General features: G+C 34.0%; 3 protein-coding genes across 3 annotated transcripts; all 3 read right to left on the reverse strand.

Annotated features, from left to right (window-relative positions):
* Positions 1 to 387: 387 nt before the first annotated feature.
* Positions 388 to 1,518, reverse strand: LOC116343332. Its single transcript, XM_031771333.1, has 3 exons — positions 1,315 to 1,518; positions 1,085 to 1,240; positions 388 to 1,022 (listed from the first exon to the last, which is right to left on the reverse strand). Exons 1-3 carry the CDS (start codon positions 1,435 to 1,437, stop codon positions 546 to 548), a joined length of 756 nt encoding a protein of 251 aa, XP_031627193.1. The 5' UTR covers positions 1,438 to 1,518; the 3' UTR covers positions 388 to 545.
* Positions 1,519 to 2,179: 661 nt separating this feature from the next.
* LOC116343312 lies at positions 2,180 to 24,451 on the reverse strand. The gene is made up of 5 exons (XM_031771305.1): positions 23,756 to 24,451; positions 14,481 to 14,643; positions 11,724 to 11,777; positions 10,971 to 11,642; positions 2,180 to 2,401 (listed from the first exon to the last, which is right to left on the reverse strand). The coding sequence occupies exons 2-4, from the start codon at positions 14,602 to 14,604 to the stop codon at positions 11,551 to 11,553; spliced, it is 270 nt and encodes an 89-aa protein (XP_031627165.1). The 5' UTR covers positions 14,605 to 14,643; positions 23,756 to 24,451; the 3' UTR covers positions 2,180 to 2,401; positions 10,971 to 11,550.
* Positions 21,361 to 22,266, reverse strand: LOC116343311. The gene is made up of 3 exons (XM_031771304.1): positions 21,978 to 22,266; positions 21,604 to 21,912; positions 21,361 to 21,540 (listed from the first exon to the last, which is right to left on the reverse strand). The coding sequence occupies exons 1-3, from the start codon at positions 22,120 to 22,122 to the stop codon at positions 21,416 to 21,418; spliced, it is 579 nt and encodes a 192-aa protein (XP_031627164.1). The 5' UTR covers positions 22,123 to 22,266; the 3' UTR covers positions 21,361 to 21,415.
* Positions 24,452 to 24,831: the final 380 nt, after the last annotated feature.

Consider the following 24,831-nt stretch of genomic DNA (forward strand, 5'->3'; position numbering starts at 1 on the left):
AACCTCTGCGCTCCGGCAGCTCATTCACATTCCTTGTTTGGAGAAATATTATCTAAAAAAAGTATTTTTTATAACCATGTTTCTTCACAAAACCAATTTTTTGCCATGCAAAAAATAATCCCAACTTACCATTTCTACCGATGATAAATTCGGAGGCATGATTAACTATTCAGGAGTTTTTCTTGTTCTTGCCGGCGGTTTCATTGGAATTCGAATCACAATTTACGATGGACCGTTCTTTTTCTTATCATCGGTGTCGGTTACCTTCAAAGGGCTGTCCTGGTTGTTGTCGGCAAATAATGGTTGACTAAAAATGACTAGCTCCAAGGTTTTGTTGTAGTATGATTGGCTGGAGTTGTGTTCAAATGTCAAAAAAAGATGTAACTCTTCGGAGTGAAAATATATCATTCATTTATTCATTGTCTTCAAATATTTAACATAATTCTTCAAATAACATCATTAGAATTGTCTCTATAAAAATATCTATCAAAATACAATTATCTGTATGGAACAATCCGTGTGATTTGTGTAATTAGCCCTAAGATTTATTTATTTTTTGATTTTGTCCATGTGTTTAGATCGATGCCCATCTGTGATTTCATAATTCTAAGATTATTATTGGCGAGAATGTATTGGTGATAAATTTGTTTCATATCAAAGCCAATTTTTAGCAAAACTTCACGTAATTGACTTTGACATTCCGTCGTAACCATTTCCACTGAATAAAATTGCTGTTCGATTGCATGCTTAAGCGTGCGATGTATGAGTGGTTCTGCCACTTTATCAAAATTGAATTTCGAAGAAATTGCAAAATGACTCAACCATCCAGCACCGTGTAACGACCGATGTGATTCGATTGAAATTGTCCCAATCAGTGTCCGTTTCATGCGATTCAATTCGAAGTCAGTTGATTGTAAACGACTTTCAGGAACAATGTCATATTCCAGAGAATCGTTATTGAACGATAACGACATCAAATATGGTTCATATGCTTCTGCAATCCAGCACGACGTTATTGGATCCTTTAAATTCAAACAATAGTAATTCGGGGTTTTGAACAATATAAAATGTCGTAAATACTCACATGTGATAACTCGATGGCTTTTGTCAAATAGGCTCCATATACCGAGATGTAGATAAAAATGATAACGAATGGTATTGACGATGCGCAAATGATCAATGGAAAATTGAAGAAAATGAACATCACGGCCGCTACAAGAACAACCAATTGCAGAAAGATCTAACAAAAAATTCGTAACAACACACCCATTTCATTAATTGCCGATGGAATTTCAGATTGGTTAATATAGGTACCTCTCTAAATAAGCAAGATGTAAAAGCGTCGAAAGCAAATGACATTACATATTGTCTGATTAAATCCTTGCGTGCAATCGTGTCGTCACTCTCAAATTGTCTGATCACAATAAACGGTCTCATATTCAAACTAAATAAACGTTTTCAAATAAAAATCGAACTCATAAAGTAAACAGAACTAAAAATAAACTAAGCTCAGTTTCACATGAGTCGAACCCTGCACAAAACATAAACGTCACTGTCACTGTCAACGTTGCATGGGGAAAAGAAGCTCAGCATGGTATTTGTGTGGGTTGTGCACTCACTAAAAGCATCCAGCAATGGTTTTTGACCGCGATGCGCACTGACAAAATCATTCGTGGTGTATTTGTTGATGTAAAAAATACGTTTGCTTAACGGCATTGCAAAATGAAAATTTATCTCCATTTGGTGATTGTAATCTGATAAATATGGTAACAGTTTTTGATGCAAATTCACCATAAATTTACACAAGCATTGAACTAAATTGAATATTGCGAAATGTGAAGGAAAACACTCCCGTCGGGACTACGTTACACTCTTTCGCAATGTATACGACACAACCGCACTCGTATTCCCTTGGGTCGATCTTCGCAAAAACTTTATATTTGGAAATACACAAGTTTTTTCTTCTCGGTAGGCCCTTGAGTGTGTGTCTTTCAATGATTTTTAACTCATTTTCTGACAAACTGAGCAAACAACTTGAACGAAAGAACGAAAGAAGATGAAGAAAAGAAAGTTATTTGATTTTTGGTCACATAGTTGATTCAACTAATTTATTATCATTCATTCCATTAACAAAATTATGTCATTAAAAACCAAAATATAATTTTCTTTTGATTTGTTAATTATTATCTTATAGTTAAAACAACAAAGTCTTAAATGGCTCGAAGTGAATGGATTCCAAATGAATGCGTTGAACTAAATAAAAAACAGATTCCACCGAAGAATGCCGATTAAATTTGCGTGTAAAAATGAATGTTTGAAATTTTTGGCTACACTCCGAATGAATCTAATGTAGAAACACTACATATTTTTGGCACCAAAATGTTGACCGAATGAAATATATCTATGGTAAATGAGTTGAGAATTTATGTGCACTTTAGTAAAGTTTATAAACCAAATCAGAATGTAAATGGTAATTGGAGCACCATACAACAGTTTTAAAGGAAAAACTAATATTACATATTTTTTTTGCTAAATAGATTATATGAAGGAAAGATTTTTTTTTGTACAACATCATCTACTTCTAAAAAACATACAACTATTACAGTGTTTCGATATGGAATTCAAAATTCCAGTTAATGTTTTTTTTGTGCAAATTTATTCACAGTATTTAATGGTCAAATTCCCTAAATTCTTTGATCGCAATGTGTGTATAACTACACCGAATCATAGCACGCATTCAAAATGCATAGAATATTGTTTGCGGTAAAAGAATTTAGAGAACTTTTCGCTTGCTTTTTACTTAATCCAAAAAAACTAACTCTCTACATTTTGGTCCATAATTCAATTTTCTGGATGATTGAAAAAATCTAATTTTTTTGTTTTTTTTTTCAGGTTTTTTTCTTCGTTTAAAGCTACATAATGTTTATATAGAATATTGTATGAAGGGCGCTACTAATGTTTATTGAATTTAATCCATTTTATATCGAAAAAAAAGTTCGTATATTGTTTCCAGCTTTCGATTTTCCCTCCGAATACTAATCGATGTAATGTTGGGGCGGAGCTAAAATATGGCTTATGATTATTTAATGAATTTTTTTGTTGCTGGTGCCTTTTGATAAGCTAAAAAATGCATGAAAACTTTATTGAAGCGCCGTAAAATGCTGTTGAAATCGTTTCATCATCATTTTCAAATCACCGAGTAATAATAACACAAATCATCATCGATTGTGATTCATAAAATTCACGAAGATCATAAATTATGTCGACATATATATATATGGTGCAGACATTGCATAGCATCCACTATATATTTCACTTAGCTAGAAAATTACGCGGGAAAATTTATGTACATGATCTTTTTTGCAATCATCCAATATATCAAATTTATTATCAACATTTTATGCGCCAAAAGTTTTAACGGAACCGAATTGCCATAGAATTGACGTCAACTGACCGTTCAATTTATGCTTAGAGCAAATAATAGGGCAATATAAACTCGACAACAACAACAAAAAAATGGAGAGTGAGTGACAGAGAGAAAGATTGAGAAGAGATAGAGAGAGAAAGTGTGTGAGAAAAAGGGCAGAGTAAAAACATGAAAATATAATCAATCAAAGTAGCAAATTAAATTAGCTATTGGAGAAATTGCGGTGTTTGCATTGGATTTGGTAGCCGGCATCGAAGTGTTTTGTATGTGTGAGCAGTATCGATAAAACAAATATTGGTCGAAAACTTGGTAAATGGTGTAATTTTGTGGGTTCACATTGAAATGAGCATGATAAAGAGGAAATAAACTTGAATTGGGTTGGCATTCATTCGAATTTGTCTTGTATGTATCTTTATTACCACAAAAAAACGGATACAGACATCGTCTATTATCGATTTGGCGAAAATTGAAAACATGTACCAAAGACTGCATATGAACGAGCACGTAATGTGCACAGAAAACATGTCTATTTTCTCATTTCAATAGAACTGAAAATTTGCTTACTTTTGGATCTTTTGGATAGCTCTAACACCCGTTCATCTATGCATCGGTATCATTTTTAAACGCATTTTATTTTCGCCAAAAAATTCGTGTATCCGCTGAACAAGCAAAGGAATCTAATACCTTGTGACAAGCATATGAATGATATGCGATTCTAAAAAAACATTTTTTCTCTCTGCTTTTTTATGGGTCTACATGACAATATAATGTTATATCATGAACGCTACTCGAGTTCCATGTACTTATGGATTCACATCAACACTAAGCACATCCGATGACGGTTCGGTGTGCTTTTTTTGTTACAAACGAATCGCTGCTCACCAACCGATTTTCATATTGTTGAAGAGCATGTTCAATTTTGGCAAAAACTTCATGAACTTAAAACATACACAATTGTCTTCGTCGCAGCGGTGAACATTTCTCTTTCTATTTGCATTTATGCAAGTCATCCGTTTCGGGACGAAAAAAAAACGAAATCTAAGTATGCCATTTAATCAGTCCGCTGAGTTTGAAAAATTACACATTCAAATGTTGATCCATCGTATGACAAGTTTTGTAATGTTCGTTCGTTGAACGAACATAATTCAAGTTGAAAGTTTTTTTACAGGTCGCCGTCTGCCCGTCTTCTTAGTGCTGACAGAAGCGATTTGTTCATTTTTCGAGCGTTTTGTGTCAGTTGCAATGCATGCGAATGTCATCATTCGATCTTCTTGCGCGGACCATGTAGCGCGCGCGACAAAGACTTTTATTCATATAAATCTTAGCTCTTATCGCAGCTATATAATTTCTGCATGAATAGTTCGAGACCAACAAAACGCCCATAAAATTTCATTAGAGACATCTTTAACAAGTTAATGTTCGCATACGTAGCTGTGTATATCGTGCTGCAAGCACTCATCTGAAAATCGATTTTGACGACATTTTACTTTGTTGAATTGAGTCAACAATTGAGAGAGACAGAGTGTTGTCTATGTTTTCACAAACATTTTGAATGCTTACGTCGCCGTCATTTCTATCGATTTACAGTTTCATTTGCAATTCGGAGCTCGTTAGGTGCTTGCTGTAAGCTGTAACTACTTAGTATACTGCTTCAGGCACTAATTAATTTTAATTAAATTTTGAAAACAGCAAATGTGCTGCTGATGTCTTTGTGTAAGTCATATTACGTGTTATGTAGAATACCGCATTGGTAGATATTATCTTTAATGAACCATCATCATTGGCGATGCACAAACTGACCAATAAGTCAATCGTAACGTCAAAAAGACTAATGACTCGTTAAGCCAATTGTAGTCGTTCGTCATTTTTTTCGCATCAGGTTTCATGAAAATCGAAGATTACCGCAATGGACCGGAAAATATTTGCATATTTTCTTTTGTCGATATAATCTGAGAACGCCAATGGAATACAAATTTACATATTTCCATTCATATTTAAATCAGCAGAGGAGCGCTAACCTGAGTGATTCAGATGTTGAATGATTCAATTTCAGAAAAACATGAATATAGACATTTGATAAGTAAACTTTGCGATAGATGATCTTTACGTTTGAGTAAGCAGTGATTGAATGCTTTTGTATTATATTTGCAGTGATTGCCACAAAATTGAGGCGAACCGTTTACCAGACATACATAAGTGCAAACCGAATACTTGCAATTAGTATTTGTTGGTTCAACGGAATAAGCTTTTCTCTCACAAAAAGCATCATGTGGAAATATACCATCAAATCCAATAATAGATAGATATGCTACGTATTAATGCATTTATCCGATTAATAAGAACGTATATCAGACAGACAGTTGGAAGCATGTTAGAGATAAATTTAATAAATTTGAGAAAAAAAATAAATACTCACACATCTTCTGCTCATTCAACGCAGAAATTACGTGCAATTCTCTATGAATAGAGGACATTGAGTCTGAGATCATCTCAAAATCAAAAGCAAAAAACGGATTTCTTTTGTTTTGGCGTTGTATTGAAGATTAAAGGCAACGCAAAATCATTTGAAAATGATTCCATTACGAGCCATACAGCATCAGTGCCCGTAAAAATACTTGATGTACACAGAAGACATATAATTATATGCATGTAAATCCGATGCAAAAAAGGAAGCGACAACATTAGCATAATGCATTAAAAATTCAAAAAAAGACATCTGTCGCTTGCAGCTTTGAAATAAAATATTGCATACACCACCTCAGTTGCCAGCGAATATATTCAGTTTGATATAGTACCCACACACGTGCTCCGAATTTCGAATTTTCTGTGCGAAAAAAGCTTATCACTTATTTTTTTCTGCAACATTTCAATTATTTTCATTGAATTTCAAACAGGTCTTTGTGATAAATAACCAAATTGATTGGGATATTGATTTTACATAATACATAAAATTGACGCAGACAAATTAAGTTATACCTTTAAAGAGCCTTTCAATTAAATGTGATATGCAAACCATAATAATTAACATCGATTATTTTAAATGGAAATTCATCAATTCATTAAATGAAATTAAATGTTGACAGATATATCACCGATGTGCATCAAACCTAGCATCAAACACACATTCTCATTTAGCTTTTTAATGAAGTTTATCGGATGACACCACATTATATGCACAGTTCGAGTACAAAGGAAAATTATTCAGAAAATAATTGCAGAAAAAAGCATTGTGGAAATTGACAAAAAAGCATGTCAAATTCAGCAAAAAAATCTACTCTAATTGTATTTGATTACATTATTATGACCGTAAACATGTTCGTATCTCATTTAGATTTTAAGGGTGGAAAATGACTTGCATAAATTAAAATGGAACATTATGTGTGTATGTTCGATGCAAAAGCGTAAAAAACTCCATTTAATTATTATTCAGCACTGAATGAGTTTTCTCCGGTTCGTGCAACAACAGTCTGAATAATAGATAGAAAAAGCGGTAGTTTGCTACTAAATAAAATTGTACATGTTGCCATTCACAAATAAAGCCAACACATAAAGCATTCAATTGTATCACATTTCCATTATTTTGTTCACGCATTCATTCACTTTTTTGCTCATCCATTATTCGCTGTTTTTTCTTGTTTATTCGCCTTTTTTCTCTTTTTTCGCTTCTCTTTCTCTCTTTCTCGCTCTCTTCCTTTTGAGAGAGAATCTTTTGCTTTCTTTTCTGCATGCCATGAACGAGAAATTTACGAAATGTCTTCCGAATGTGAAGCGGATGCAGAGTATTAGGAAAACAAAACGTTTCTATCCATTTCGAAATTTCATTCAGATTGAATTTCTGTTTTTGTTCGTTAGTTCTGTAGGCGACACGCGAGATTGGTATATCTACTTCTTGACGTGGTGTTTGAATTCCTATGCATTTTAAATGGATTTCAGACAATATAAACCTCTCCATTCACTGCAAGAAGAAATGACTGTTTTCAAATAATAAACCTAATATGATTTGACATTTTTTTCTCTTCTGGATTTTCATAATAATGTTTTGGATAAGGAAGTGCTTTAAGCTTGATAAAAAGATGAATGAGCTCGCTTTTTTTCCGTTTCCTTCTGAAGGAGAAACGAAAAAGTAACGATGATTTTTCATCCATGAATCCGATAAATTAAAAAAAGCATTGCTGTTGAAGCTCAACAGTGGATTTCAATTCGCAATTTTCAACAAATGAAATATGAGGTCAGAGTATGAGTAACGAGACTCATTCATCCATTTGCAATTAAAAAAGTTCATTTTTTCCAAAGCCATTCTATTCAATGTCGCCGGCATCATCAGTCAACAGATTTGAGAGTAGAAAAAAAAGTTTGCGAGAACAATATCAATATTTCCTGCAAGCAATTGTAAAACCGCAATATAACTGGAAACCCATTCTATTTATAATAAACACCACTACAATTCGAACATAAACCCCAACTATTGCAGTGGCCATAAATTTGGCATTTCATACATATATACACATTTCTTGTTAAAACATTTATTGTCATTAAAAAAAAAAAAAAAAATAACCATGCAACCATGGAAATGCACCGAGGGAAAAAAATCGATGAAATACTTCCCAAATGCTTGAGTGAATCTCTCACGTGCGTACAGAAAAACAAGCATCACGGACAATGTTATGAATTCAGGTTGAGTAATGCATCTGTGGCATATTTCACCGGAGGTGCATTTTTTCTTATTTTGCATTAAATAGCAAACGTAAAGGTAGCAGAACAAAAAAAAATCGATGCACAATAGTGGATGGAAAAATGTTGAAATCAATTCAAAACCATTGGTGTAGAGCAATTCCGATCTATTTTACAACTTTGGTGCACGCTTCTCTTTAACAATGAACCGCAACGTGTTCTATTCATTCAAACCATGCTTGTGGTAACTTCAATAGTTTCCAAAGTCTCGTCTCATTTCACCAACACGCAGAGAGATACCCTCAATTCATTTCAGCTCTATTTGGTATATGTACATCACGTGAACACGAACAACTCAAACGCATCCAGCTGTCTGTATATTTCGTGTATCTCGTTGTTGGGTGGCGTTTTTTTCTCTACATCGATGGTACTCTATACTTGAACAAAAAACAAACAACCAGCGAATGAAGCAAACAAGTTTTTTCTCTATTAAATGGATTTAAAGTGACCTCAGGATACTGATGTGTTTTCACGCAGTGGTGGTGGAATTTTAATTTTTGTTTCACCATTTGCACAGAGACTGACTTGATGTGTATATGTGCGGTGGGTGTCATTTAATTAAAATTGATGGGCGCGCTTTTTTTATTTTGCCCCATACAAATGCGATTTTCTCACAGTTTTTTCTTCTTCGTTCTCGTAATTTTACACAGCAATGAGATGTTTTCACATTATTAGAAAAAAAATTCTCATCTTGCTAATTGGATTTTCGTGCGCACACCCAATTAATTGCACTCCTCGATATTCGTTTTGGATCTTATAACCAATACGCGCCACGCCAACATGTTGGCTCTCGTTCGCTCTCTGAAATGTTGAGATTTCAGATATGCGGTCGTCGATCTCATCTCGCTTGACACAATGAACACCGATTAATCGATAGACGAAGAACGAGGATTCGATTTACTTACGACTCATGCAACCGATGTTTACGACGTCGATTTTTGTTTGGCACATGTACATTCTTTTTTTGTTCAGGAGCATATCAACCTATGACCTCAATCAATTTTATTGCAAAACACACACCACGTCGAATGCTATCGCAATGAATCCAAAATTTCTGATGGGCAACCCCGTACATCTGATTGATGTGGATGCGAATGGGTTAGACGATGCCTAAAACCGTATTCAATGCGGTGAACATGCTTTCAATTCATGTATATTCGTGTCTTAAACCATAATCAAATTGAAAATTTATGTCAAATGCAATTTGAACGCAGATTATGTATTTGAACATGGCATGCAAGACGCACTTTGTATTTTAAAAACTCTCTTGTTATTCTGTCTCTTTGAAACATCAGATCGTGTAACGCACATCGTACGTGTTGCCAGAATAGAAAACAAAGAATGAGAAATAACAAAAAAAGTGGGCGATGTCTGGACGAAATGATAAGCGAAACGAGTTCGACTTGACATTGAAATAAATTCTATACACATTGTCACCGTTTACAATCTTCTTCGACAAACAGCATACTGGTTTCCACAAACCAATGAGAGAATCACATTCGAACGACGTTGAATAAATTGAAGATGCAGCGATAATAAAAACGAGTGAAAAGTGAGTGGAAAAAGTAATTTCTATTCAAGGAAACAACGTAACGGTTTTGTCACAGTTAAACATCTTCAGAATGGTGATTCTCCCATTCGGGGGCCAGTTGGTTTGACTTTATACGAAATGCAGCTCGAACAGACTGAATATATATAGAAAACCATCATGGATTAAATTTAGTATTTATATATACGATTTTCAGCTCTAAATAAAATGGGATCACTCTTATTTGGCCTTGATTGAGGAGTCATGCTCACTTAAACTGTCCACACATAAATAAACAAAACCACAATATTATCCACATTCGATGAAAATTCGATTTCAAATACAAACACAATATATAACTGGAATGTGTGTAGGCCAACACAGATACGAGATCTAAAAAGACATTAGCGCTTGAAGTGGCCAACTTGGAGCACTCACAATTAATGAATGACATACATACAGCTTTGGTATGTAAGCCACCCCTCGTAAAACAGCAGCTTTATTTTTATTACCACCGATATTAAATAGAAACAGCATTTCAGATAGCATTATTACAGCAATTGAGACAAAAAAATTCGTATTTAATACCAGCTTATTGTGTGATGAAGCAAAATATGCATCGAACATTTTCCCATGAGTCTAGTCTTTTGTTCGCAATATTTATAAATATATAATGTGAAAAAATACGGACGCACACAATGTCATTTCAATATATTGATTTCTGTTTTTTAATGAATACAAATGAACGAAATCACATGTACTATTCGATGAATGTCGCATCTAATGAATGTTTCCCGCCTCTTTCTCTCTCTTCCATTTTCTCACTTTATTTCGCTCTTGCTCGCCTTTCCTCACGTTCTTCTCTACATTTTTATGTGTTTTCTATTGTTTTTGCCGTGTGGATTGTGCATTGTATATAAATATACCATGCCAATATATTTTGCATTTACGTATTATTTTACTCTTTTGTGGTGAATTGTATCTGCCAGAACTTAATATATTGGTTCACATTCATGGCTCACTGATGTGTGAAAAAACGAATTCACAAGCAAATGCACAATCCATATGTACATATATATTATATTACTCGTGCCTTACAATTGTCGCCTCTGTTCATACAAAGTGTGCATTGAAACAAACATAGTAATTGTAGCATTGCAAATAATGTAATTGCAGAAATTTGCTCGCAGCTAATTTTTAGTCGAATCGAAGTGCAATATATATTACATTCTCATTCGAGGCAATCTTTATACAAACAAAACACCAACAACATTTCCTACTCACACAAAATGCAAATAGTAATGTTCCAATACACTTGATGTAAACAACATGTTGGTCATTTGACAGATAACGACCGACGCTGGACGTTCTTTCTTTTGAAATCTTTTATTTGATGTAAACTGCCAAATGTTGGCCGCAATCACTTGGCCGCCCAGCGTCTGTAACATTTTAGTGGAATATTTCTAGTTTGGTTTTGTATGAGTATTTGTCCGCGCTGCGTCTATTTTTGTATATGTCAAATGTTTACACTTTCTACGAGCTTTCCACTCATCTCGGGCGACGAAAAAGGATTGTTGAGTATACACTCCTCCAGCGTTCACACTGCAAACAATAGTTTATGGTTGTTGCTGTATACACTTTGAAATCATTTCTAAACACTAGCAACACTGTTGTTTAGAGATGAACAGAGCAGTCAATCCAACTGTGGCGTTCTTCGTTGTTGTATGCATGCAGAGTGATGTGTGACGAGAAAAGGGACGAACAACAAAAAAGAGAGAGTTAATGGTGCTTGGCCGCTTGGGGGTTTACTCGGGAAAGTGTGTCACGTTTTCGTCGATTAGAAAACGTAGACTCGATGTTTAAATTATGCTGTAACATAGTATTCACGATGTTTCTGACATTTTTCTCTGGCAATATAGCAAAGAGCAATCGTGATGAGGACAGCTATCGTGATCGCTGCAAGCACAGAAAATAAAATCACATCATTTATTCGAGATGAAAAACGAATGGAAATGTTTAGAAGTATAAATTGCTTACCCATTCCAATGCTGACCATGATGAGTTCATCGTTGATACCGCTGTAAGATTTTCCTGTAAATTGTGAGAAAACAAACCAAATTTGATTATCACAATATCCTTATTTCATTAGCATGATCTTGAACATCTCCATGGGAATATGGCAAATGTGTTTAACTGACCGAATAATTCGGTATGCAAATTGTGCCATTTCATTAACTGAATCAATATATTCATCATTTTCGAAATCGTAAATTATGAGCAACAACAACGACAAACCGGCGACATTGAAAAGCCAATGCGGAATGCAAAACGTGATAGAAAGGTTTATATCGCTCTAGTTGTTGACGATTTTAATCCTATGAAACATCCCAATAGAACCAAACTGAAGGCAGCTTATGCGACGGCTTCTATTGTCAGTATTTGGTAGTAAATATAGTTTCCACAACTTTTGAGCTTTTACCTAGTTTCAAATTCATTAAGCTTTCATTTTAGTAGTTATGTACTGAATTTAAACAATTGTTTTTTGAACACTTTAATCCACCCCAGCTTAAGAACGGTGGATTCTTTTGAAAATTAGCACGTTTCATTTATAGTACATGTACTTCTCGTAAAGTTCGTCCAATAAAACGTTCATGCTTCGCATAGCGAACGTTAAAATTCGGAGCGCATAAAATGTATTTTTTACAACCGAAAATCAAACAGATCATTCTTATGGCACATATAATAAATCAGATATTTTTACTGCTTGCGTTTTTTTTGTTCGTCGCATGTTTTTTCAAGGTCCATAACTTTTTCAAATGTTTCTCCGAATTTGTAAATTCTACTAAGTTTCTTTGTGTATTTATTGCAAAACAAACAAAAGTCTTCCATTTTTAATGGCAATTTCGAAAAGAAAAATATTTTCGACGACTCGGAGATTATCACTCAAGCACATCACGCTTTCCAACTTTTTTCTGTGCACCATTTACACATCCGCATGATGAAATAAGCTTTGCTCTATGGAATTCCGTAAATTTCGATATTGTTCAACAATAAATAATCGAAACGGAAATGTAAAAATCAATTTGCACTCACATATTGTATTGAAGAGAAATGGAACGTTTAACGCTCAAGAGGAAATCTAACGAACGGAGTTTGAAATTCCTTGAAGTGTAAAGTGCTCACTTAAATTGGCATGCATTTTGTACACTTTTTCATCCGATTCCCATTTAATAAAATATATTTTACGAATGAACATGAATATTTCTCGTTTTTGTTGTAGAAGAGAAAGTTTAACTAATCAACAAAATATTTTAACTTTCTCGAAAATAGTAATGGGATTGATATAAATGGTACCACAGTTTTGAAATTTCCCTCGAGGTAAATATGCGAAACTTCAGTTATAACATTCAATAAATGAACAATGGCATAATCTTAAGTTTTGTCACGAAAATACTTCTTACATCTTCAACGGTAGATAGTATCTGCATCCATGTGAAAATTGCAACAACAAAATGAATCGCAACACGTAAAATCGTTGAATTGATTGTCGTTTTGTTCATTGTTTGATACGATCAAGTGGTGCTGTCACAAACTGCCATAGGAAACTCTTTATTTTAAACGTTTATTGGATATACGACAATTTGACACGATAAGAGGTACTTCGAAAGTACTTGTAACCAACGCTCGACATCCTTTCAATGAAGAGGATTTTTTTTCGTGAATTTTCATCGAATCCATTTCGTGTGCACACACGAACAATTTGCAGTTTTGGCATATATGATGAAAGTTTTTTTTGTCAATTTCGTATGATATTTGTGCCAACTTTTGCAATTTGCGTGTGCATGACATTAAAGGTAATTTTCATATTCGCCACACACACTCTGTTTACCGAAAATTGCAACCGCAAATGTTCGAGAACAAAACTTCGGACAAAGGTACTTCAGACATTCAGGGATCAGAACACGTTGATGACCCACCTCACCAATCGACACCTTGCGCATGTTTGTTTCAAGGCCCTCTTCATGTTCTTTTTTTTGGCAGGATGAAATTCAATTTGCATGATAAAGTACAAGTTGCAGCATGATTAAACCCATGTAGCTATGCTTGTAATGGCGTAGTATGTTAACGAATTTATTCCAACAATGTTGCATGAGCTCGCTTTAAAGTTGTTCTATTACGGAGCATACACATTAAACTCATGCACACACACGAAGCGCGAACAGCGTGATACATTCCGTTGTACGGATAAATATGCAAATATTGGAAATTTTACTGACAAAACTAAAAACAAGTTATCCACAGGATACAATACACAGAACATTATTATACAGTCACTCAAATCGACATTAAATTCGTATGTAAAATGTGCACAGGTTCGGTTGGAATATACAGTTGAATATTTGATTCAATCGTTACATCTGTATGCCTTTTATGCACACTATAGATCCTACTCTATGCCATAAATTGGAAGTTATGACAGACATGATTGATGCTTCTGTTGTCTTGCACATGTTCCCATAAATTGAATGAATTATGTTTGATCAATTTGCGATTGCTCATATTCGAACAGCACATATTCCGCCAAAAAATAAAACCCTCAAAAAACAACACGCCACTGAAAACTTTGCTAGTTCATGCAAACATTTGTCCGAAGCAAATATGTGACTTGCAATCACGTTCAACTATGAGATATTACAAAGTGGGTGTGATGTACAGCATTTTTTTTTCTTCCGAACTGAAATTTCATTTTTTTTCTTTCAAAATTGTAATGTTATGTAAACAAGTAAGACTCACCACTATAGTAGTTTCCTCCACTTCCACCGACTTTGCCAGCTACACGGCCTTCAACCTTAGCACTGAACAGAAAATAGAAAAGCCCAATGAAGACGTACGCAATCGATTTCCGTAGAAGTAACATGATGAAATGCGATTTGTGACGTACGGCCGATGAAATTATCTGAAATATACATAATCACATTATTAGGTGGCACCGACTCAAATATACAGAGAGAGAGAACTGGTTGGTTGGACTCACAACATGACCCCAAAATGGAATAATTTATTTCTATATATACGTTTGAAATGATACGGTATTTAATGAACTAATTAGGCCCTTATTTACATGAATATTCAATATGCATGCATGAGATCGCTTATTATGATTAATACTATAACTGTTATTACTTTAGTAACTGAATGCAACTGTATTTGGTCCTTTTTGGAATATATCATAAATTGCACGTTATTGCGTTGACACAGAGCCATTTTAGGTCTACAACGGTATGTTTATACACCGTACTTATACATAGGGTATGAATTTATGATGAAGCATGAAAAGGAGAAAATTCACTGACTCCTACTGACATTCGATTGTTGACACACTGAGAGTTTGGCGGTTTAAGCTGAATAGAGGCATCCATTGGATTTTTAATGTGCATCTGTTTTGTGTGGAGAACTGGGCTCTGAAGTGTCAGCACAATGATTTAGCGATAAATAAATAATAGAGTAAAATTCATTCCAGCACATTAGATCTGATAAAATACAGGGTCGATTTGTCGAAATTTCACCTCCGGAAGTGTGTTTGCATATGCCGCGTAATAAAACAAAAGCATCTTGCATAAAACGTATTAATCTCTTGTGAATATTGTAATAAATTGCCAGAACCAAAAAGCAAACATAAGCGTGTGGAAATGGTGAAAGATGCGGTAGCGACGGTTGTTGGCTTGTTTACGAAAAAGCAACGTCCTTCATAAATGCCAAAATACAAGCATCAACAAACATGAGCATGACATTACTTGGCTTCATAAATTCACAATTGACTCCACTCTATATACTAAACATCCTTTTCGCATAGTATGGGGCTCATACCTCAAAATATCGAGAGTTCTTCAATGTTTTGGAGAGATTGAATTCGATACAGTGAAGTACTGGCAAAATTAGTTTCCATGAGATATGTCAAACGCTCGACCTCATTCAAAAATGTTGTAATACAACTTTTTTGCCGTAAATAATTGAATGTTTTTGCGGCTTTTAACCTACTATTCATCACATTCAACGTCACTGAAAAATGTTAAGTGCATAACAAATTCAGCGATAAATACTTAATAGAATAAGAAATCATTATATTTGCGCACTCCAAATGATATACAATATTCATGGTATCTGTTGGCATGAGTTTATTCGCGCTGCTGCACAAAATTTATGTGATAAAAAAGAAAATTGAAGCCAAGATAAACATAGACAATGTGAGCTAACATGAAAGCGTGTGCGTTGTGATTGCATACGAGTGCGTCAACATCCAACGAAGAAGTCGTTTTCATTTCAATGGATTAGAGCTGATTATGTAAATACTCGCAAAAAATAATGAATTTAAATGCTTGGATGATGCTTACGTGCCGGAGCTTAAGATTAGCTTCACAACGGCGCTCTCTTTACAATTTTAAAGTGACTCTTTTATTCTGCAATTTCAAAAGACACATGGAAACTGCACGAGTTTTTTTCTCACCATTCGAGATGTACGCTCGGGCCACATATTTAGTGGCGTTTCACACGCAATCAACAGAACATTTTTACACAGAAACACAACATTTGAGTTAACATGGCAAATAAATGCGGAAATGCGCATTTCACCCGATGCCTTACCACTCACATGCCACAATATACATTCGGTTAATATCACATGAAGTTTATGTAATGAGCGGAAATTAATGGATTACTCCCGAACGTAAATGGAACACACATAAAATTCCACTATGTGACTTTTCTGAGTCGTGCATCTGACTAGCCGTGCACGACGATAAATATGAGAAAAGTTCCATTTCCAAGTCGCGCATCAACGGTACACATGTAATGCATATAGAACGGAACGAACGAATAATCTGATAATTTCAACATTCGACCGAATTTCGGTTCCGATGGGAACATTTCCTTTTTCAGTGTCCTAAACAAAATGATGCAATTAATTTCTACCTCACATTTTATTCGAACTAAAGCTTTCGTTTGTAAAATTCAAGCTAACGGGAGAGAAACTGTAGAATTATCGACTTTAATTTTGTACTTAATTTCAACTGGTGTACATCAAGCGCACAGTCGTTGGTCTTTGAGAATCAAAGGCAGAGTTGAGTACGAATCAAGGGTGACTTTGTTGAAAGCAGTGCTTGTTTGTTGTTTCATTTTTGGTACTTCAATAGCTTTTGAATTCTTTGAAAATGGCTATAAAATCGTCTGGTCTTTTATGTTATTGTTCCTTTGAGCGAAAGAATTCGACGTAATCAGACTTCATTATGTTGACCGTGTTTCATAAAAACATCAACAACAAAAAAAAAACAATCAACCGAAAGCAATTCGAGAGAAGAAAAAAAGATTTGCTTGTATATTTTCATTTCTCTTTTGACTTGGGAAAATTCCATACTTATACCATTATTAAGAATTGCAACAGTAATGACCATGTGATGAAACTTTTTTTCTCTGAAAATTGTTTCGAGTGACATTTTTATTTTTGTTTGTTTTAACATGGAACATTTTTTCGCCTCGAGCATTTGAAAATGAACTACGAAATAACAACGAAAATAAATGTAAAATCAAGAACAAAAAAAAGAAACAATTCAACAAATAAAGTTTTGCAAACTCAGCAAACAAACGAATAAAGTTAAACTGATGAAACTATAAGCTCACATAAACTTATTTCGATTCGGTCCTTTTCAAGCATATTATCAATTTTTGGGTATAACAATCGTACACACATATCGCCATCTGATTCATTTTCGCAAAAATATTGTTTCAATTCATACACACGACATCTGTCTGACAATTCACATAATAGTTTTGTGTTTTTGGTCACTGCTTTTCGTTATCCCACTCAATTTATGATATATGATTAGTTGGACGTGGTAGATATAACGAAACCATATCTGTATTTCAAATGGTATTTTATCATCGTCATCTTTGTTCGTTTGTTGGGTATCTTGTCACTTGTTGAGCCGAGAGATGAATTATTATCTCTCTTGGACCACTGTTTAATCAACGCTCAATGTTTTATTCATTCCACGCTGCTTTAGACTTAGCCACCTTAGAAACTGTCTTAAATTCAATGATGTCGATAAAATGTTTGTGCGCCGTTCCTTTAGCAAGCTGTTACACGTGTATCGCTGATATCTTATGACAATCTCTGGAAAATTTTCCAATTACACGATTGTTCATTAATTTTGATTCATCGGGCATTAAGAAAGATTACAATTATTTAGGTCGCCCACATTTGTTGCGCGAAATCTGATGATAATTATCCATCTGAAAATCTGCAGATTTGTTTCGGACAACTTTTGATCGATTACAAGTTATGTTTGCGACATTAGTTCATTAATTTAACTGTGGACGGTATACATCGGGCACCTGGTGGACGATAAAGACATTTTCAAGTCATTTTTAAAACCGTCGAAAGCTAATGCGCCTCTTATCGTTTGTCGAGTTTGCACAAATGTGATTTACTTCCCGACCGAGTATGGTCCCGACTGAATATTTCTTTGTGAAAAATATATGGTGTCTTTGCTACATTCACAACAATGTCAATAACACAGGAGCATTAAATCAAAAAGCTAGTAAAAATATTTTACAGTACATTTTTTATGGGGTTTCTTTGAATGCAAAGACTTGATTGCATTGTTTTGAAATATGATGAATGAACATCGTTCTTCGCATCACAAAAGGAACGAAATTATTGCTTCGAAGACAAAGTGAATGTGATAGAGAATATAACACATGCAGTACGTAATGAAATCTGAAATGAACAATAAATGGTTTCATGTCCTTGCAGATGATGTTATGACGGAAGCCATTTACAATTTGATTTCCAACGTTTGTGATTCGTTAATAAAACGCAAATATTATGAAATCAAACAAAAGTGTCGTTGAACAGTAAACATTTACAGGATTTCAGCTCAATTGTTGGATTTATTTTCTCTATGAACAAATACAATATCGATATGAGGCTCCAAAAATATTGAATTTTATGATAGAAGCCATCATCGCACCATATATAACATGACTGATTTGTTTTTGTTATTCTTCTTCAAATTTCCGCACTGTCATATTCTCAATTTTTGGCAAAAATGCCACTATTACAACGAAAACAGCACAAATCCAAATCGGTTTAGGCGAATCATGATTTTCCATATAGATTGGACTACGCAAATGTCTGTCACGATGGAAAAATCCATAAAAGACAGAGGGAATGATGAGAAGTGCGTAAAAAAAACGGGAACAAAGAGGCATGTATGTGAGCATGCGAAAATGAAAGCGCCTACGGGAACACCAACTGTATAAGTGTCGAAGGTCTTTGTCATGTTTGTATGTATGCGTAATAGTATGTTTGGAAGGGAGGTAGAAATGCCCAGATGAGAGACGCACATTTTTTAGAGCATATTATGTAGCTTTAATATGTGGAAAGCATCATTTGCGGGAAAATCTTAACATACACACACACTGGCGCACACTTTTTCTGAGCATCGCTTTCAATGTGACATGGGTAAGTCTGTTTAATTTTCCAGCTAGAAGCCTGATGTTTTTAATGATGTTCCATTTTGTGGGACTATTGGAGTGCATGTCAATGTATTTGCACAACATGAAAAAAAAAACTCTTCATTCTTGTTTCGATGAAAAAAAATATTGGTGACGCGAGCAAAATATTTTCTTTTTATTTTGTTTCGCATAGAAAGCATTTTTAATGAAGTATATTATACATAATTTCTTTTGAATATTTTTCTATGTTACGCTCTTATATGTTTTCCATCAATGTTTGGCATCTTTTTACTACTAGAAAAGTTAAAAAGTCTCGAGTCGACTTCATAAATCTTACGTGTCTGGTTTATTTTTGACGTGAGACATTCACCATACGAATGAAAAAGGACTATTTATGTAATAAATAAAGGCAAATGTCATTGTTGTTGACTATCACCTTTTTAAATTGCTTTTTGAACATGAATTTTCGAGTAGGCATTGAAAGTGCCTATCAAATTTATATGGCCTGAAATGACCTAGTGTTAGAACGTTTTTAGTGTTAACTATTATTTTCATGAGTCAAACTTTTTTCCCCCTTCGTCGTTTGATGCTTTCATCATTAATCCAATTCTCTGTGGAACAAACATTGTTATGAATTCCAAGAACTGCGATATGTTCAACTTTATGCTTGCGGATATTTCAATGGCTTTATTTTATTTTCAACTCTCGTGAGTCAAATGCTAAAACGACGTGTATGCACAGTTTATGTGTTTTTTTCATTTTACGATAACATTGTTACTAGTTGTAACAAGTAATTCAAACATTGCACAATATAAATTGAATATCAGTGAAGAATGTTGCTGATTACAAGCAATGATAGCGGATAACAATTGTGATGGTGATGCTGTGCATTCCATTCCATTTTATTATATGTAGGACCATTCTTCGTATTAAAAATCGCTATCGAATAAGTTATCAACTTCATTCATAACATTGCGACGTTATATGTAAACAGCTGCATGAAGAATTTTCATTGTTATTTTCTTGTCCGCTCTATCGTCAAATCTTTTGGTATCAGAGTCAAAATTTAGTGTATTTTTGGTTTTTGCATTTTGATGTAAAGGTTTTCGCGTTACATTTTGTGTCAAATAATGCGAATTATTTAATTTTGCGCAAGATTTTGAGATAATTTCCTTTCTTAGATTCTTCCAAATTTAATTTGACTGACTACCTATATCTTATTTGACTCCATCTTTTCACAAATTATATTTAGCAGTCTAAGTTTGGACATTTTCGGAATTTTCACTTCAAAACAGCTCAAAGACTATCGATTTTGTGACATAGCGTTGTGGTTCTGGTTAATTCAATGTTACTTTTTGCTTAATTAAGTGAAAGACAGTGTTTTTTGGCTTTTATTCATTGAAAACATTGTTCGGTTTTTGGATGAAGAGACGTGTCTTTCATCTACTGCAAGTCGGGTCATTGGCTTATTATGTTTTTCGTTAACTTTTGGTTTGCTTTGCTTACACTCGGATTACTGAATGCGAATTTGCAGTTGTCTCGACATTTCGATACATCTTTGAGATATATTTTGAACTCATCAGCTCTTTTTGATATTCTTCGTATACTGTTTTTTTTGTATTTTGTCTGTATTTGACACATAAAATTAAATTCGTAGTCATTTTTCAATTTTTTGCTGTGCTGTGTTTTTGATTTCTTCGAACCAAAGGCGTGAAATTTTCTTTCCTCGTCTTATTTATTGCTTTCGTATATTTTTTATAGACAAGCAGAAAATTATCGTATCAGTCCAACTGCTTATTACATCAATTTCTTCCATAATAAACTCGGCACCATCATTTATAGAACTCGAAGGCGACCGTTGAATTTTGGCCGGGTTTTGATTTTGATGGTTTTTCATTTCGTTCTTCGTTCATTTTTTCAGCGGAATTTTCCAACGCAATAAAAACTGTAATTAATATTATTTTATGAGCGAATAAAAATCATTTCAGGACATTTGTTCGTCTTCCAAGCTCTCGGCTTGATTTCGAATAAAGACATTTTACGGATTGATTGAGTTTTATAAAAATTCCCGAAAAAATAAATAAATCCAATCAATTTTATGTGCAATTTTATTGGAATATATTTTTATCGATAAAATAATAGACTCATAAAATGCATCTACGTGAAATGAATGCGCTCGCTACATGGACGACTTCATTTGATTGGCTGTTTAAAGTTCAATGGTTTTCATTGTCAATATTAGCTTTATTCACTTCAAAATTGATGTGCAGTTTATCAACGCAATGTGGCTGAAATTCATTTGTATCGTCGACGATATTCGAACGACCAATCAATTTTCGATCTGAAATTTAAAAATCGTACCGTATATTTTCAGTCTGAAACAATGTTTATCATGTTTTATTACGTTTGCCCGGAAAATTCTTGCTAGCTGGTAAAATGGTAACCAGCTTTTTGAACTGTTCTTCGTCAAAAATTTGCTCGTTTAAAAGATACGTTTTCTTTGGCCGCATATTTCGAACATTATAGTTCCATGTTGTCATTTTGTCTTTGTTGCCTTCAATGTTCTTTTCTTTGTCGGTTTCATTCACACTGCCGACGTCAGAAATTCCCTCATTTACTTTGCTCACTTTCAAACTGATACGTAATTTATCAAAAACTAAACCATTTTCAGTCGTATCTTCTTTGGCGTTCGAAAGACCAATCGATGTTGATTCTGAAATTGAAAATCGTATAGTGCATTTTTCGTCATTGGAAACAATGTATTTGTCTTCGTATTACGTGTGCCTTGCTGTAATCCAACATCATTGTCACTTGTATCAATCAGATTTCGATATTGCTCTTCGTCGAAAATTTGATCATTCAAAATGTACATCTTCTTTGGTTGCTCCGCATTTCCATCCACAATACAATTGCAGTTCAACATTTTGCCACGAATAATAACTTCAATTTCTCAAATGCGATCAAGTTTCGTTCAATACAATTCTGATTTTGTAAAAGAAAAATGTAACCTGGTTGCTTCGTTTTTGTGAATGACAGCAAAGAAACAATTTGAACTATTCTAGCTTAGAAAGTAAATGTCTGTTGCAATGACTACTGTATGAATGTCTACATCAAACAGATTCAACACAATAGAGAGATTCTCGGTGTAATGAAAACAATCTCTCTTTCTTTTAGTTTACTTTCCTTTGTTATTCAATAAAATGCAAACACTTCGAGAGCTGTTGTACACAAAATATTCGCACAAAACCATGGAGATAGCAATGTGATTTGATTGTCTTCATACAAAACTTGATTATAGTTGACGAAGTGACAGCGTTTTCAAATAGAATAAGGTATTCCATGGAAAACCTTTCAATTTAACAGAATACTTGATAGATATTGTTCGATACACTTGTCTTATAAATCCCATCAGTCGTTGCGAAAAACTGAAGTTGTTCACATTCCGTTGTGATGGCGTTACGCAATAAAATGTTTTACATTGATGGAAAACATGCAATAACAAATAATCGATAAGTGCGTGACTATAGAGAAGAAGCAAGCGGCACCAATGAAGTGCTAAACAGTATTTGAAATCAAAGAAAGCCCACAAGAATATTACAAGGAGCGTATGACGCACAGATAAACTAATTAAACCTACTGAAGTGCGCGTGTTTTCACGATGAATTGAAATAAAATAAAAATGTATCGAAATAAACCAAATGATGTCTATACTTCTAGGCATATGTACGTTGAATTTCAAATTTAGCAAATTATTCAGAATTTCTAGCAAATTATTATGTTCAGAATTTCTGTGATCAATCGACTAGAAAAAAAAACCATTGAATTGAGAAAAGGCACAAATCGATAAACAGCATATCTAATATTGTTTTAACAAATTCAACAGAAACTAAGCAAAAAGTCGATTTGCAGACAAACAACTTCTTTTGAAATTGAACGGTATGCCCACATTTTCGTTGGTATTTACGAAGGAAATGCGAAATAGAAGGGAAAAATTCAACATTGAATGGTTCAAAAGTGAAAATGTGCGAAATCTTGGGTTTCCTTTTATCAGATTTATTTTCATTTCTTTTTTTCAATATAAAAAAAGGTTTACTCAGTGAAAGGGAAAATCTGTAGAAATTGAAATCCGTTGGGATTCAGTTTAGCAACGAATGTTGTTGCATTTCATCAACAATGTACAAATAGCTTTTTTGCACCGCACAGAGTTGTTTTGGTTTGGCTGATGGTTTTTTTTTTTTTTGAAAATTTTATGTGGTTCACATTTGTTTGTTTATTTTATGATTGGGTCGAGAGTGCAACGAAAATTTTATGCATGCAATTTGCTATCTAGCATTTCCAGTGTTGGGGGGTTATTCGTTCGAAAAATGTAGACATTTCAAAATAGTGGTAAACTTTATTCGAGTTAAATAGAGTTTAACATAGTGCATAGTAAAAAGTGAATCCAGCGATTCGAATAATTTGTTATCTCAATGGAACTAAGCACAGAATGGAATAAAATAGAAAATCGTTTCAGAGTTTATATATTTTTTCTAAAATTACTTTATCTTCGTACTCACATTTAGTGAAGAACAAATCCGTTCCGAGAAAATTATCTATTTCGCCTCACTAGTCACTACACGTAGTGGCTGGTAAATTTTTCGGCTGATCTGGATGAGTTTCTTAAAATTCGTTCAAGAGCATAGACAGTTATATCGCCTCGATTTTTTTGTTGCCGTAGTATTTAACCGAATAATATATGTATAAACTTTGTTCGTTTTTCAACGGAATTATTCGAATGCTAAGTAAAGATCGTAAATTCGTTCGCGAACGAAACGTGGATTTTATTACACATTGCAGAAAATTTTCTTCAAATGGCCCCAGAGATATTTGAAAACAATGAGCTCATCAACGCAACACATACACTTTTTTTCTGCTACTCTACTGAACAAACAACAATCAAACATCCGTAGCTAAATGAAAAGATATCAACTTTTTTTTTGCTCAGGCTTAATAAATCACCTCAATGTATCTCTTAATGGGTGATAAAATGGCACTCTCTAAAAAAATTTTTAATGATAGAGTCACAATGTGTTTGATGCAAAAGTTCAATTTATGAGGAACAGATTACAAACAATATGAGAAACTTTTTATTTTTGCCTTACATATATGAATCACGTATTCACCATCGATTCAATTGGCAATTGTTTTTCTCGTAACTGACTGGATACGAATTTTGCGAGAGCACAAGACAAGCGATTTTGCAACGATCCATATGTTTGGTATGTCGTTGATAAACTGAATGCTACTATCAGTGATAGAGTTGTTCATGAGCTTGAATACTATGTGGAATGGACCATTTTCCATCCATTCAACATCCACTGGAAAGTGAATGCGTACTGCGTGCTCAGGACTCAACGGAACATTTTCGTTCCAGTGTAACTACGCATGCTACCTATCTTTCCAGTCATCGCATCGTTTAAATAGTCGAACTTTTTCTCCAACAGAGATAATAACAATTCTTATCGCTGCTGTAAGGAGAAAACATACACCATGTGCTTCATTATAAACGTAATATGACCATCTGTTTATTATTGGATTATTTGTGTGTTACACAAAGGAAATAATTCGTTTTTTTAAATAACTTTATTGTAAG

This window comes from Contarinia nasturtii, unplaced genomic scaffold (assembly GCF_009176525.2).
Source record: "Contarinia nasturtii isolate CC-2019 unplaced genomic scaffold, AAFC_CNas_1.1 Cnas_scaffold_993, whole genome shotgun sequence".
Classification (NCBI taxonomy): domain Eukaryota; kingdom Metazoa; phylum Arthropoda; class Insecta; order Diptera; family Cecidomyiidae; genus Contarinia; species Contarinia nasturtii.